Source organism: Cygnus olor, chromosome Z (genome assembly GCF_009769625.2).
Source record: "Cygnus olor isolate bCygOlo1 chromosome Z, bCygOlo1.pri.v2, whole genome shotgun sequence".
NCBI lineage: Eukaryota > Metazoa > Chordata > Aves > Anseriformes > Anatidae > Cygnus > Cygnus olor.
In genome coordinates this window covers 80,394,727-80,411,335 of record NC_049198.1, presented here as the reverse complement: position 1 = coordinate 80,411,335, position 16,609 = coordinate 80,394,727, and the positions used below count along the sequence as shown (strand labels likewise).

General features: G+C 42.3%; 1 protein-coding gene across 2 annotated transcripts in view; it reads left to right on the top strand.

Moving 5' to 3' along the window:
• Positions 1-16,609, top strand: part of ELL2 (elongation factor for RNA polymerase II 2) — a 44,611-nt gene that overhangs the window by 16,546 nt on the left and 11,456 nt on the right. For both annotated transcript variants that reach the window (XM_040541120.1, XM_040541119.1), the window contains exons 3-5: positions 7,911-8,032; positions 11,180-11,343; positions 13,617-13,876. In XM_040541120.1, coding sequence (XP_040397054.1) covers positions 7,911-8,032; positions 11,180-11,343; positions 13,617-13,876 — 546 coding nt within the window. The remainder of the gene's footprint in view (positions 1-7,910; positions 8,033-11,179; positions 11,344-13,616; positions 13,877-16,609) is intronic.

Sequence of the window (16,609 nt, the reverse complement as noted above, 5' to 3'; positions counted from 1 at the left end):
GTGGTCGGGTTGGGATGGTTTTGAGAAGGAACAGAGAGAAGAGGGGACTTGAACATCTGCTGAGCAGCGGCATCCAAAAATAGAGGCGCTGCGAATGCCCTCAACCAGTATGACATGATGCCGGCTGTGGGAGAACAAGAGGGAGAGAGTGGGTAGATGTATTCAGGAGCAAATGAGATGAAATGAGTCAGGCTTGGAGAGCACAATATGCCTGCCCGGAATTCAGGGTACTCTCAAGTGTGCGGCATTGTCAGGAATGATGCAAAAGAGGACTGAAATTAAGAAAAGCTATGAGCCAAAAAAATTTGCAGTCCTTTTTGGAAACAGGGAGCCTGCGCAGGAGTGTTCAGAGAAAATTCTGAAAACTGCTCTTACATTAGAGACCCAATGAGGATGATGTCTCGGAGCGAGAGAGGATAATGATAGATCCAGAAATCAATTATGAAGAGGAAGGGATTAAAGTCAAGGGTATGAGTTGTTCTAGTGGATGTCCTCTATTACTAAACCCATTGAATGGTACGAAGTTGCAAGCCAATTTGAGGGCACAGACATTTTAAAATAATTTTTTAAAGTAGGCTACAGAGGGTCAAGAGCTCTTGACATTGGTGTTGAGTGCTCCAGCCTGGTAGGCGATGACAGTGGGGCTGGGTTGGGGCACACAAGCCTCCTCAGGTACACTTGAGACCAGTGTGGGGATGCGTGAGGTTTTGCAGATGTGGGCTTTGAGCTCCAGCAGTGGGGTAAAGGAAGGAGATGGAAACAGGGTGTCTGTTGTGTGCCACAGAGCGCCCTTCTGGTGACAGCCATCTGCATGGCTTTTTTCAGGTCACGCAGACTAGTGGGTTGACATTGTCAGAGTTGGCTTTGATTCCTGATTTTTGTCTCTTGGACACGGAAGCTTATTTTCATTTTAGAAGACTTAAAAGTGCTCTTTACCTCCCTTTTTGCTTCCAAACTGCTTGCATCAAGAAAGCCTCACCACTTTACGATAAAATCTCAAATTTCAGCAGCATAACAATGTTGGGAATAAACCTCTACAGAATGTCTGTTCTTCCATTTTTGTTTTCTCTGTCCTGTGCTGAAAGTGTGAGGGGTGTTTTTTTCTTTTCATTTCAAGAGAGCCCTGTACCAACTCAGATCTTCCTTACTGGAATTTCCTCTAGCATATCCAAGCTGGCATCTTGGTAACTCCCACTGTGTAGAGATGAATAGGTTTGGTCTTACTGTTTTATGCACTACTGTACTTAGCGGCACTTCTTTTTGCCCTCTGATGCAGCAGTTGTTCTGTGTTGTAGCTACTGATGCTCTAGGAAAGGAAGGCCCCTCTGCAAGTTCTGTTGCTGCAGTGGGGTGGTTCATAAAGCTAGCCTAGAAGAAAACTTCTGTTTTTATCTGTCTGTAGGTTTCTGCAGGGCTGTGTCTCTGCATCTGTGCAGGACTGGCTCAGGCACAATACCAGGGCTGTCCCAAGGGAGGCAGGAGGAATGTGTGATGGTGGGGCTGTGCTTCTCGGTGGCAGCACATTTATCTGGCTTCTCATCATTATAAGAGTACACCTTACTGCATTAAATGGGCACGAACAGTGTTACAGTCTTTCCTCATATGAATATCCTAAGAGATCACATCAGCACTGGAGGTTCAGGCACCAGTAACAATCTTTATTTTTTTTCCTTTTGGTGACAGAACCAAGGCATCTGATGTGTTCAGATTAGGTGCAATGCCCCCTGTGACTTGTCCATGCTGCAGTACTTGAAAGCACTAGCATAACTCATTTGAAAAATCTATGAGTGAGAGAAATTCTGTGAGATAATTAAATTTGTCTGTGAATTGTATGCTAACAGATGAAATAATTTTCTTTATGTAAACTTAGTGCGGGGCAGAAGGAGCAAATTTCCTGCAGCTGCCATCAGTTAAGAATGATCTGCTCAGCCACTCCTGTCTCTTCAGTGTGGATCTAGAAAAGGATCTAGAAAACTGAGGCTTTTTGCATCTCTGTTAGCCTAGAGAGATGTTTGACATTAATACTTAGACTTCTATGTGCTTCTGTTGAAGTAATACAAATTCTGTAGGCTAAACAAGAAATTACTCGGTTCCCAGAACTGGGTAATAATTCTTTTGTGATGGCTTATGGCCACCTTTTTTCACGTGTTACCTTCCACAAAGCCTGTTAATCATTGCATTCATTAAAGACTTTTCCTTCTTCTTTAACCGGGAAGAATGGGGGTGATGGCACAGGTGATAAAACAGTGTGAGGAGACAGCTCCAAAGTAAAGCAGAATGGAAGCATGAGAAGGGAAGGGTTTGAAACATACAGCTGATCATTAGAGAGCAGGAAAATTCAGTCAAACCTGGTGGGAAAAACTATTAAGTATTGGCCTCCCTATACAGAAGCTGCATAAGGGCCCAGAGCATCTCCTGTACGAGGAGAGGCTGAGAGACCTGAGTCCGTTCAGCCTGGAGAAGAGAAGGCTGAAAGGGGATCTGATCAATGTTTATAAATATCTAAAGTACGGGAGGCAAATGGACGGGCCCAAGCTCCTTTCAGTGGTGTGCAGCCATGGGACAAGGGGTAATAGCCAAAAAAAAACACACAATGTTCCACACAAACACAGGTAAAACCTATTTACAGTGAGGGTGACAGAGTGCTGGAGCAGACTGCCCAGAGGTTGTGGAGCCTCCTTCTCTGGAGATACTCAAGACCTGCCTGAGGGCTTTCCTGCCCAACCTATTGTAGGGAACCTGCTTTTAGCAGGGGGCTGGACTTGATGATCTCCAGAGATTCCTTCCAACCCCTGCAATTCTGTGATGTTAGCTTCTTGTTTTCCTGCAGTGTCTGCATGCTCCCAGTGTTGTCTACTGGCCATGCAGGAGAAGCAACGTGTGGGTGAAACTCTTAGCGTCACGGGTGTGCTGGGAATTTTAGGCAGGAATAGGTGTTATGCAGGAAAGGATTTATAAAGCATAAGTTACCTTCTGAAGTAGACCAGTGCTGGTCTTAGCTACATCCACAACTGATAAATAGTCTATGAGAGAGCAGCTGAGGCAACTTTTAAGCCAGACCTGAGCTGGATGTCAGCCAGAAATGAGCCGGTGCCTTAAGGCTGTGCAGGGTGTTGAGGTTTAACCTGGCAGGCAGCTGAGCACCACGCAGCTACTTGCTTGCTCCCCTGCAGTGGGATGGGGGTGAGAACTGTGGGGGGGGAGTAAAATTTGTGGGCTGAGATGAAGACAGTTTAATAGGAAAGAAAAATAGTTTTTCCTATTAAACTGTCTATTCTTTCCTAAAGAACTGGGAGGGGGAATAAATACACAAAACAAGAGGTGCACAATGCAATTGCTCATCACCAGCCAAGCAATGCCCAACCAGACCCCGAGCAGCAGCAGCCCCCTGGCCAGCCCTCACATATAATTGTCCCGCACAATGCCCCATGGTATGGGACATCCCTCTGGCAGCTGGGGGCAGCTGTCCTGGCTCTGTCCTCCCCAGCCCCTCGCTGGCAGAGCAGTGTGAGAAGCTGGGAAGTCGTTGGCTTAGTGCAAGCACTGCTCTGCAACAGCTAAAGATCGGTGTGTTACCAGCATTGTTCTCATCTTAAATACAAAACACTGCACCATACCATCCACCAGGAGGAAAATTAACTCTATCCCATTCAAAACCAGGACACAGGGACGTGAGTTGTGTGTGCTAGATGTGAAATGACGTGGGAGAAATGGAGTAGTGTTATCGTAGCTGGCTATATTGATGCACTGTCTGGTTGTGGAGATGTTCTGCACAATGGGCTTCCCATGTGAAATAGGGAAAGGTGTGTGAACGAGGATAAATGTGCTTGGGTGCATGAGAAATCTGCTAGGAGAAAAATGATTCTCTGTCTTCACGTGCTGGTACGTATCCTGGGAAGTATACAGACTACAGACATGGCAATTCAGATGAGTTTGTTAACATGCCTGAAACTGGGGCAATGTTCGGGGGAAGACACATGGTTCATTTCACTAGGTTAGTGCCTAAGTGAGGGGGAGAAGTTGTTTTGAACAGCGCTCGTATGCACCTGTTTTCAAGGTGACCTTGTTTCCTTGTCTAGACACAACCAGAGTGATTCTTTGGTTAAGGTGTGCATATATGCAGCTTCTCTTCAGGGCTTTCTCATCGTCTTTCATTGCTCCATCTGTCTGTCTGCTGGCAGGGATAAACTAGGTCTGCAGCAAGGACTTACCCCATTCTAGGGGAAGAGCACAGATCAGCTATGACTAATGCATTGTGCCAGGGTGGGTGTTTGCTGTTAGAAATACTCTTCTTTGCCGTGGGAGGATATAGCAAATTGCTTTCAAGGTGGTGCCCGCCACCTACAAGCTGGGATGCTCTGTATGTGTGGAAGGTGGAATACAAATATAAAGCAGCTTTTCTGAATAAAAGCACTAACAACTGGCTTGCAGTGCAGCTTCCTGATATGAATAAAAGTTTATTTTCTGTCACGGATTAATGCAGTTGCAATATGTGCTTTATTAATAAAGGATCCTTGACCTGCTTCTACAAGTATAGCTCAAATAGGAAAAACAAACTTGTGGCTACTCTGCTTCTCAGAAGCTGAATGCAGTATCTTAATTCTGATTAAACCAAAAAGTCTTGAACAGCCTATTGAAATTTTCAGAACTATATGGTATATATTTATAGTGTAAAAGCTGGCTGGTTTATTCAAAACAGGGGGCTTATTTGCAGAAACTGATGAGTCAAACTAATTTAAAGTGTTATTTTGTCTTGCAAGATACAGAAGGAAATGGCAAATATGCCAACAGCAATAAAACTTGATCTTAAGCATTTGGGGTGACAGTAGTTTTTGAAAACCTAGAAGTTGTCAGCAAGTTAATGGAGTAATTGCAGAAGCAGCAGCAATCTCTGAAGAGCCGGAAAGAGGATCAAGAGAGGCAGCTCCCGGGTGCAGGGCACAGGCCACTGTGCTGCAGTTCGAGCTGCTGCTTCCTCTTGCAGTTTTTGTGTTTGCACGTTTTCTGTGGAGCTGCTCCTGCAGCTGGCTGGTCCCCATGTTTCTGCTCTAAAATGAGGTTCCTTGCACAGCTGCTTTTGAATGGCAGCATGCGCCCATTTTCAGAGTCGCTCTCCTGTTTTTCAAGACTACTTTGACTCCATCCTCAGGTATTTTGTCCCTGCCAGCTTTGTATTACCTGCAGATTCAATACTTATACTTTGTTCTGTTTCCTAAATTTTTGGGCTTTCACTTTTGAAGCATAATATGGAAAATCGGCTTATCTGATTTATTTGCATTTGATGTAACTTAAAATGCATTTTCTTTCCCTCAGAGCTTTTTCAAAGTTTATTGAACTGGCTTATCTGAAATACAACAGACTTTCTGCAGTAATTTCCCTTGTTTAAGGGACAAAGCTTTTGACTTTGTGGATACTCTGAATGAGTCCTTTTCAGAGGCTGCTAAAGCATCTGCTGGGTCCTTCAGTTTCCTGGATTCAGCTGCAAATAGTAAGAAACACGGCATTGAACTCAATTAGCAGCCCCTCTCACCACTAACTGTTGTTCTGAGTTCTGTAAAAATGCCTCCTATTTGTAACTAGTAAGAACTTCTTAAGGAAAACGACAAAAATGAGAGCCTTGTATCCGCTGCATTACAAATTCAATAATTTTGGAACTGAAGATGAAACAATTTTTTATTCTCAGATTAGTTGCACTGCCATTTTTTGAAATATCCAAGCACAGAAGTATTCTCCCACAATGCTGAATTCCTCTATCTTAACTCAGGGCATGCCTGAGGAGTGATCACCTAGTTCTTGCAAAGTTTTTGAAAAACCTATTTTGAAAATGTGAGGATGAAAGTTAACTTCTAGATCTTTTACTTTCTGGTGAGAAGACACCTGTCACAGTGGTGATAACAGCTGGTTCCCTCATCATCATTGGTGCTTTTCTTACAAAGCTGGGCAGGATGGGGAGCTGCAGGAAGCCTTGATAAGTTCAGGATGTGTATTTAAGTTTGCTCAAATGGTAAAACATTTTTGGTGATCAGCCTGTTATGTTTCTGCCTGCAAGGAGGCAGATTTGTATGTTTCTCCATACCTTGTCAATGTCTTCTTTCATTAGGAGAAATAAGGCTTCACTGAAGGGAGTGGAAGAGCAACAAACATGTTTTTAAACGTACTCTTAGGCCAAGTTCCATCTTCACATTATCACATCAAAACATTTGACTGTTCTATGACTTAATATCCACAGTAATTCATCCAGCCTTTTAAAGAAAAATATTCTGGTTATAGATATTAATTGTTAAGGCGATTGCATGGATATACATTCTTTCAGCTGATCAACACAAAAATAAGATCCCCAAAGCTTCGATAATTAATTGAAAGCATACACAGCAACAATTATCTACTTCAATATGTGTGGTTGTATTTCTTGACTGGCAGCCTTAGATTGATATTTGTTGTTTTTCCAGAAACTACATCGGGCTACAAAACATCTTCTTCTTCGATGGGTTGAATCCTCAGTCCGCTGCTTACAGTCCTATCAATTCCATGCATACACACCTGCTGTATATATTGTAAAATCATTAAGCTGAAACGTTCAATCAGTGGTGGTTAGTTTTAGAGAATGTAGGTGAATCTTAGTGTCACTGGCATCCCTGTGATCTTTTCAGACTGATGGTTACTCTCTAGTAACCTTTGTAATAGCTGAAAGGTAAGGTAGCACGCATGACCCATGATGATGGATCTGGTAACTTACTTTATTTTTATTCTTATTGCAAATGCATAAATTGCTCTTTTAGGAATACAGCTACTTGAGGCTTAAGTAAAAGAATAATGTTCGGGTAAATTGTCTTTCTCCTTATCCAGCAATTGCCCCGAGCTGTTGCTAAACTCTCCCAATGTTAATGATTAAAATATAAATACTATTGGAGTCTTCTAGTTTTATATTAGTACTTTGTGCAAAATGACATTGATTTTTACAAAGACTAGCCAAATTCACAAGCAAAATGATAAGAGAAAGATTTAAGGCTGTCGAATATCACTTCTAAATACCTTTTCTTGTCACTTTTACTTAATATTCCATTAAAAATTCAAGCAAATTTCAGAACAGCTTTTTAGACATTATGCAGCCTAATTTTACCCTCAGAACAAAGTATTTGGATGGCGGTCTTTTTTTGTGCTTCAGGGTTTTGTTTGTAAAGCAGCACATTTTTCAAATGTGCTTATGCCAATAAACATTTTAGTGATTCCTCACACTTATATTTTTCAGCTCTGGTACAGTGCGTCACATCCTGTGCTAAGTGATTAGCTCAGCCAAGGAAATCAAGTTTTATTATATCTGACTGAGTTTACCAACAACTATTTACATCTCGTATTTATGCAAATGTTCTAGAACTGAGCAAAAGAGCTTTTAGTGTCTGTTGGAGTTGAAATTCACCTTTGATATCCGTAGAAGTTTTACAATTCATGTGTCGCTGTTTCTTGTAGCTGAATGCTGTATGTGCTTCGTGAGGACCAGGTAAATCACAGAGCTGGGCTGTGCACATTGCTTTGCTCTGTTGAGTTAGCCGAGCTTCAGCCTGTTTGGCTGTGCTCAGGCACTTGCATTTAAAGCTAAGTACATGCGTAGTAATTCCACTTAATTGGAAAGGACTACTTGCTGCTTGTATGTCTTGCTGAATTAGGTGCCAAACGACTGACTGTAGCTTTTCTGGTACAGTTACAACAGCAGCACATAGCCTGTGCTGCTTTTGGAGGGAGAATTATGCCAGATCAGACTTTTTAGTGATGTCACTGACGTCATACTAAAATTTTTGAAATGCGTTTTCTCATTGAGAAGTAAATCCTATGAAGACTCTTATGACTGTAGCTAATCACAAGCAAAGGAGTGTAGATTGAAGTCTTTACATAAACTTTTTTTTTCCTTTTAGCTTGTTAAAATACCCAAAGTTGATCTCCCAAATGAAGTGCATACATTTAACTTCTACTTGTCAAATGTTGGCAAAGATAACCCTCAGGGAAGCTTTGACTGTGTCCAGCAAACTGTCTCAAGGTAAGTTTTACTTAACATTTTCTTTCATGGCAAATTTAAGTAGATTCTGTGGCTTTGAGCATATAGCAAAAACCTTTAACAGAGGCACGCTCTTAGTGATGAGCTGCAGTAAAAAAAAAAAAAAAGATTCCTAGCAGTAGCATGATTTTTTGCTCATTATAAATACTTGCTTTTACATAGAATTCTTTAGGTCTTGCTTTTAAAAAGAGTAGCCTTTTGAGTGCTTTCTCACCCCTTAGAGCTATTTTTAAAAGCATTTGGAGTTCAGTATCATCCAAGCTAGACCAGGTCCATTCTCCAACCATATGTAAATATGATTATAGCTGGCAGCCTGCTAGGAGGCCAGCCATGATGGATAGTTGTCTTATTTTAAGAACCACATAACTCAGTGACCTACCCGTAGCTGCATGACCACCACATTTCAGAACCCAAATGTAATACAGCAGCGCCTTGTCCTGGTTCGTTTGAGTCAAAGTGAACAGTGTTAGGGTCTAGCTAACAGCCCAGCAAGCACCGTGTTCTCACACCAGGCTAGCCTCAGGCCCTAGAAGAAGGCATTCAGTGTGGTGCTGGTGGGGTCGGTGGTGCAGAACCACTGCATGTCCCCACGCATTCGTAGGAAGCTGCCAGCAGAGCCTGTGCTGAGCTGGGAAGCTGATAGCAGACAGCCCTGTGTGCATCTCCGAAAGGGGCTGATCCTGTTCTGGTCGCAGAAAGGCTTCTGCACTCACCTTGGAAATTGGGGTTTGTCTAGGTGGAGAATTTACCAGCAGTATGAACATGAGCTGACTGAATAGCGCTCTGCCTAGCAGAAGATCTCCGAACATTTTCACTTACTGTGCTAGTTCTCTCCTACTGCAGTGCAGCCTTTCTGTGAACTCATGCAGCTGGTAGGACTGCTGAGAGCTGAATGCTTCAGTGGCAGACCTGGGGTGCCTGGGGTGGTGCCTTTCGGTGGATTTCCCCCCCTCCCCCATTTAAGCTGTGTCTGAAAGGGGCCAGACAGTGGCTGAGGCTGGCACAAAGTAAGCAGCAGGGTTGAGTCCTGCTTCCTCTCCCCTCTTCTGTCCGATAGAAGTTCTGTGTGCCTGGTGCGCTGAGGCTGCTGCCAGCTCCTGATTAGAAAACCTGCAAGTGGCCTTCAAGAGGGCCATTGTGGAAGACAGCTCATGCTCCTGATAGAAATTGCTTCGGGGTCCTTGTGCAGGCAAGCCTAATGTGTAGCGGTCCTCAAGTCTGACTCAAGTGTTTCACTGAGCATCTCTGTGGCCCCTTTGTTCGGGAAGGAGCAGTTTCTGTTAAATTGAACTGAATTCATTTTATAGGAAAGATTAAATTTAAGCTGCTTTAGGTCTGAATAACATGCCTAAGTAGTTTTAATGCGGTTCTGCCAATCTGTTTTGAAAGCTTGTTTGAATTAGTTTTTGTGAGTTCTTTTGTAGTCAGCTCTCAGTTAGTTGGAGTATTTTATGTAGAATCATTTAAAAATAATACAGAAGGGACCTTCTGCTCAAGGCAGGTCTGGCTTCAAAACTTGCTCAAATTCAGAAAATAGTCCAAGGAGGGGAATTGCATGGTGTCTTGGTCAGTGCTTAGCTGCTCCCATAGTATAAGCCTTTTCTCTGAGGTCTGAGCTGTGCCCCATCTCTTTGTCTTTGGAATATTTTGGGGCGAGCTGCTATGGGAGCTGTTCTGTGCAGATGACTTGCCCAGTGGGGCCCTTTCTCTTCTTGAACTTTGTGTGGCTGCTGCAGTCCTGGGAAGTGACAGCAAGCCACATGCACTGGGCGGCGCACGATGCTTCGGTGCTCATGCTGGTCCTTCTTAGATCGCTGAGTCCCTGTGATGGATAAAGGAAATGTGCAATGCGTAGAGCTTGCGCTCTGGACGGCAAGAACAATCTCTTTCTGTTGTACGTGTGCTGTTTTTGGGAGCAAGAAATAATTCCAATAGCTCTGGGCTCCAGTTGGACGAAACTGAAGCTGTATTATTCTGAAACAGTTTTCAGTGGCTTGGCTTTGTCCAGTCTTGTGACTGTCAGAAACGACCTGGTAAGCTGAGAAGCTAGATGCTGAATGTTGCTCAACCTCTCTTTTTGGAACCTTAACTGGGGCGTTTTAGGGTTGTTCAAAGTGTTTCGGGCTAGGTTAGTCTGTCGGCCTCTTTCTGGTCAGAATGAGTGCTCTGCTGCACAAAATACTTGTTCACAGCAGTAATCACTAAGGTTAAATTAAGTTGCTGTTAGGCCATGGACGTGCTCATCTGGATGAGTGTGAGTGCATTTAAACTGATCCAGGGGAAACAGGAAGACGGTTCTGGGGAAACGCTGCTCTTCACCTATTTTGCAGCTTCTGCCAGCAGCTCCGTCAGTGAGCCGCTGCCGATGTCTGCAGCCAGTACAAACACAAGGCACTTGCATCCCAGAGGACCGGGCCCCTTCAGAAACCTGATGCCCATCTGAGCTTTACTGAGGAGATACCATGCCTGCCCTCCCATTTGTTCTGTTGTGCAGGGCTTTGTTTTAAGTGTCCCTTATAAAATACAAATCCTCAGAGTTAAACCAACAGCACTGCTCATTGCTGTCAAATACACGGGGTTGGCAAAAAAGGAGGAGAACCTCAGAAGGAAGCAGTTTGGGGTGGCAGCTAGCATACAGGCTTTGAGGGGAGGTCTGGCTTTGCTTTCTTGAACCTCAGGGCCACTTGGGCAGTCACGAGCAAGGTTTTGGACTTGGGCAGGCAGAGGAAGCTGGCGACTTTCAAATTTGTGCTTAACTAGGTGCTGAGCATTACTCAGAAGGCCTGTAAGGCATAATGTGCACGTAGCTTTTAGGATGCCCATGTAACTACTTCAGTTCACATAGTAATTTGAGTACTTTGCTGTCGTTTTTAGTACAGCCACTCATACTATCGTGAGTTTGCCCCTCAAATGTGGTTATATGAGAACATTGTGATTATATTGACAGGTAACATGGATAAAATTTGGGTGTTGGGTGTGCAGAGATTATTTGAAACATGTATCAGCTAGCTGTCAGAAGTGAAAAACATTTTTCTCTGCCTGTTAACACAGGTTTTTAAGTTTCTAATACAACCATACTTCTGGACTTGAAATAGTGCTTGGGCTCATTTTTTTTCAATGTTTTTGTAGTTCTGGAGCCTTGCAACTGAGTTGCCTGGGATTTGTACAGAATAAAATTACAGTATGTGCAACAAATGATTCCTATCAGATGACCAGAGAGCGCATGACCCAAGCAGAAGAGGAATCACGCAATCGAAGTGCAAAGGTTATTAAGCCTGGTGGACCATATTTAGGTATGGTTGTATTTTGTTTTCTACTAGATGTCTGTAAGTTTTCCAATTCAGTAACTATTTCTTTTGGCATGCTGTTGGCAAGTCTTAGTTCTAGGTGGCTCGCTCTCACATCACAGATTTAAAATCTCCTGTTGCTGCATTCAGAAGTTAGCTTTTTATTTTTGACCTCCCAAAAACCTGCCAGCCTTTCCTTCCTTGTTCCCATATTGCTGGGCTGGTTGAAATTTTGACTGTTGATCTGAGGGTTTTTAACTTCCCATGCACTTACATTCTCTGTTTTAGTAACTAATGTTTTTGTTTTGTAACAGCAATCTTGAATATCTAAATACTGCACTAAACCATCACCTGAATTTGTAACATAAAAAAAGCAACACTGCGGAAGCCTCTTGTACAGATTCATAAGCTTACTTTGGAAAAAAATGCTTTTCACACATGCTGATGCTAATTAGATTTAATTTATTTTGTCTTCACCATGATTGAGCAACTGTTACCTTAAGACTGTTTTTCCATTAAAAAAACACCTCTCAAGTCAAATAATGTTGGCATCTGCCTGTGGATTTTGTAGTTGTGCACAGAACAAAAAGCTCTCAGGTGGCACTGTGTGTTACTGCACTGCACTGAGCACAGTTTCCCCAAGAAGAGTGAAGACGATTGACTCCTGTGCCTGCAGAGCGTTCCTAGAAGTGCAAAACAAAGCACTGGCAGCCTCCACGCTGTGGGTGTCGGGCAGGGCACGGGTTCCCACTGGGACAGGGGCGCCAGGTGGGTTGTCCATAATGCAGGGTGAGAGCTGCAACACCTTCTGCTTGGAGAAGCACCGTTCTACCTGCACATCATCCGTGTGACTCTGGCTGCTTAAACAGACCCCGAGCGAACGCTTTAAGTTAAGTAAATGGGGCCTGAGGATGGGCAGCAGCAGAATGACAGGGTTTGGGAGTGTTCCTGTTTCAGGCTGGCACAGGCGAAGCCCAGGTAGGACAGGCTGGGTGCTGCTAGAGCAGTGAGGGTGGCTTTCAGCACTCTGCATACAGTACAGCTAGGGAGCTGGGGTTGTCACTCATGGTAATGGGTGGTTATGTTTCTGGCTGATTGTTTTTAAGTGATTCAGAGATGTGACTTAAGCAGGTGCTTGTCTGAATGCAACTTCCACTATCTGCTGTGCCAGGAGGCGCGCATCTAAATTGGTTTTACCTTGTCACAACACTTGTAATGCATTCAGTAGACAACTGGCAAGTTCATGCTGCTCTGAAAATGTAACCACGTGTGTTTGTGTGGTTAGGTTTGTTATTGACAACCAGAAGGGCAAAGACCAAGGGCAGAAAGATCATAAAGGTTTGGCCTGCACTGGAAATACATTTTTACAGTTCCTGGGGATAGCAGTAATAAGCACAGCTATGTACTGGTCTCTCCCCTGTGACTCCAGAAATTTCTTGAATTCCAAGCATGTCTGATGGAGGAGAGGTGGAGCTTCAGATGTTCTGACACATACTCATTAGCCTCCCTCATGTACCAAACATGACTTGTTAGCTTCAGAAAAATGCCTCACATCCTTTGGTGGATCACAACATTTTTTACTACAATAATTTTATGTTTTATATTTTCTTTCTGTTCTATAGCAGGTGTTATTTAAAAACTGAGTAGAGAAGTTGAGGGCTTTTTCTGGAAAGCTCAGATCCAGGTTGGGCGCTGTTACTTTTACATTCTGGATGCACTGTTTGCAAGCACTCGCGTTGTTCCTCCAGTTGAGAAACGTGCCTCTTTGTAGTTTGATCCAAAATGCTGAGCAGGCTTTCTCTTTAAACTTCTCTGGCATAGTCCCAAGAACTGTTAGGTTCTTGATATATTGTTTTCTGCCAAACTTGGTGACATGTATATTGGCTTACATAATAAGAGGGGGAGAAGATTTCTGTTTAGAATGAGTAACTCAGGTGATGAACACCAAGTGCTGGTAGTTTCTTTAATCAGTGGTGCAGTTGTTTCTCTAGACTTGTCTTCCTAGGCACTCTTCAGAGCTTAAGCTATAAAACTGAAAAAATAATAAAAGCAGCACCTATATAAATAAATCTATAAATTTTCCTATGACTCATTTACCTGATTTTTATTGTATTGAATAATATTTTAATTCTGAACCTGGTGCATCTTTACTCTCTGAATATGCCAGTAGATCTTAAAATGCTAAGTAAATACATTTTTAGAAATCTCTTTAAAATCAATTTCCTTGGCTACTTTGGACATCCCTGGTAACACTTTTTTTCGTTTTATCCTTAATTTAGGAAAAAGAGTACAGATCAGAAAAGCACCACAAAGTGTTCCAGATGCTGCACCTGAGAGGAAGAGGTCGACACCCATAAACCCAGCAAATACAATACGGAAGACTCATACAAACAATACTGTTTCTCAGCGACCGTACAGGGACAGGGTGATTCACTTACTGGCACTGAAGGCTTACAAGAAACCAGAGTTACTTGCTCGCTTGCAGAGAGATGGTGTCAACCAGAAGGACAAGAATTCCCTTGCAGCTATTCTGCAGCAGGTCAGATTATGGTTGCCAGCATTTTTTTCCTCCTGCTGTTCTTTTAATCATGATTTAGGGATACGTTACTCCCATATTTAAATGAGAAAAATAATAAACACCTTAAATAATCTTCTCATCATTTAAGTGTTTCAAAAGGCACTATGGAGGGTGCTCAAAATGCAAGCCAAGGTGATGGAAGGAAAGACTGAAAGATCTGGGGGGTAGTTTTGTTTTTCTAGGATGGTAGGCAGCAATTCACTTTTTTTAGCTTTGTTGCTCCTACTGCCTTTTTTCCCCATGCTTCTATGTTGCTTGGGCTGCTGAACCAGCTAATTGAGAGTAACTGAATTTACTTTCTCTCAGTTGCTTGAAATAGATCATCATAGTACTTAATATTTGTTGTGATGAGTTTATGGGGAGAAGTCAGTAATCAAGTAGGTTAGTGTTTCATGTGCATGTAGTTGGTGGCCTGTACATGGTATGTTGGCTCCTCTTGTGGCCTGTTAGAACTGCTATCCGTTGAGGGGTGTCTCAGCCATCAGTAAATGGGAAAGGTAGTGGTCCTCATTGGAGCAAAGGTTTTCTTTGCTATCATATGAATTCTGCTTTTATCATTCTTGCAGGCTTTTTTCTTATGCAGTAGCTTTTCCAGTGCTCCTCTGAGTTAAGTTCTGCTTGTTTCTTCATCATGTTCATCAAAATCACCAGTAAGCCTACAGTGTTTTACAAGGTGAAACTTGTAAATTCTGTGGTCAAGAGTGATACATTTTCTACTCAAACAGTTCAGAGAAGGCTCATTAGGATATAATAATATGCAGTGGATGCTGACTTTATTTTTTTAATACTACTGGTGCCCATAGACTGTGACTGAGTTATGCAAGTATATGCAAGTGTAAGCTAGGAGCATTTTCTGTCTATCTAGGATAGTTTTGAAAACTACTACAGTGAGGAAAATTTAATATTTCTGCAGTTTTGGTTGTTCCTACACTGAATTTTAAACACTGGTTGCTCAAATACGTAAGGTATTGTTGCTTTGTTCGCCCAAAGCAGTGGTAGTTTTTCACCTTGAAGATGTGCAATTTAACAAAAGCTGCATTCTTACATATGAATTTAAATAGTTAATTTTATATTTTAAGTTGATTTTAAAAGTCCAGAAGCTCAGCTCTCTAGACTAAAAAAAAAAAAAAATTCTGCTATCCCATTATTTTTGGCAACATTTACAAGAGACTTTTAGAGTCTCTTTCCTATATGTAGTGTGAATTGCCTGAAGGTACTAGTTTGCATTCAAAAATGATCATCTTAGCAGCACTACACCATGAAAAACCTTGCTCAAATTTTTCTTATCTTTGTAATCAGTTTTAGAGGAATCTAATATCTGGAGCCTAAACTTGCTAAGATCTAACATTCACAGATTTCATTCTCTGAGAATATAGCTTTAATTCAATTTTTAACAAATGGTTTAGTTTCTGGGTGTCTTGGATACTTTTACTTATTTTTAAGCAGGGGACACTCGAACACAGACACAAATTAGTAGTATTTATTTATAGTGTATTAAAGAATAAAAAAAATAAACTCAGGTCTGAGAATATATCAGAAAGTACATCAGAAAATAAAGCATGCTTAATCCACTAACACATTTAAATCCTTTTTCTTTGAGCATCAGCATTTACGTATTTTAGTGAACACCAGGCTGAAGAAAATAGTGAAAGCTGCAGAAACTGGTGATGGTTTTTCACAGAGCAATTGAACATTTTGTATCAGGCAAATGGACCAATGCTGTTTTTCTTTGTTTTCTCAGAAATTTGGAGCAGGTGTCAGAGGAGGAAGTCTGAAACAGCAATTTGGGTGGCAGTGGTCCTGAAGTTTTGCTAGTTAACTTGAAATTTTTGAGTATACTTTGCGTTTTTCTTAGGGAAGATATTTTAACACCTTATTTGCAGAGGCACGTGACTTTCTTACGACAGTGACTTGCTGTGATGAATCATGTGCCTGCAAGAGGAAGAGTACATCTGTACATCTGTCCTTTAGCACTAAATCTTGGTTTTAAAATAGAACTTGTTAGATATGTTACCACATACCACAACTGTTACCACAGTTACCTTTTTTCATCTGTAAGCCTTTTGTGTGGCAGAATAATCCATCTTTGTAGTAAAAGAAAAAGTGCGGTTATCCTGTAAGCCTCTTCAACAGAAAGCTGTAGTTCCTTGCAGCGCAGTCACTGGGGAAAAGAAACACCATTCTGTTTACCAGGCAAGTGATGACACACAAGCTGCTCTTGCTCGTGCTGCGGTCGTTGAGGTGGTGATGGAGATGCTTGCCCAGGAACAGCTGTGCTCCGCAACTGCAGTGCAGTGGTGTCAGACACAGGAACAGCCTGTGTCCTCCTGAAGTGGAACAGCTCTGAATCTGCACCTGGGGATGTGCGTTCTCTGCTCCTTAACAGAAAACAATATTACAAATCAGGCCTGTCCACATACTGTACCAGTGAAGACTGGGCAGTTTTGACACAGCTTGCCATGGTTCTTAGTGCTGTATTAAATTCAAACAGGGTTATGTGGCGCAGAGAGATTTTCATGAGCATGTTTCATGTATCCAAAATTGACCATGTTTTTGAGGATCGGTGCTCATTACATGAGAACGACTTGATCTTCACCTCTAAAACCTAGAAGTCTGGTGCTTGATTTTGTTTTCAGTGATGATTTAGCTCTGCTGTACTACTGTGGTTTGTGTTTAAGTATAATGAACTTTTTT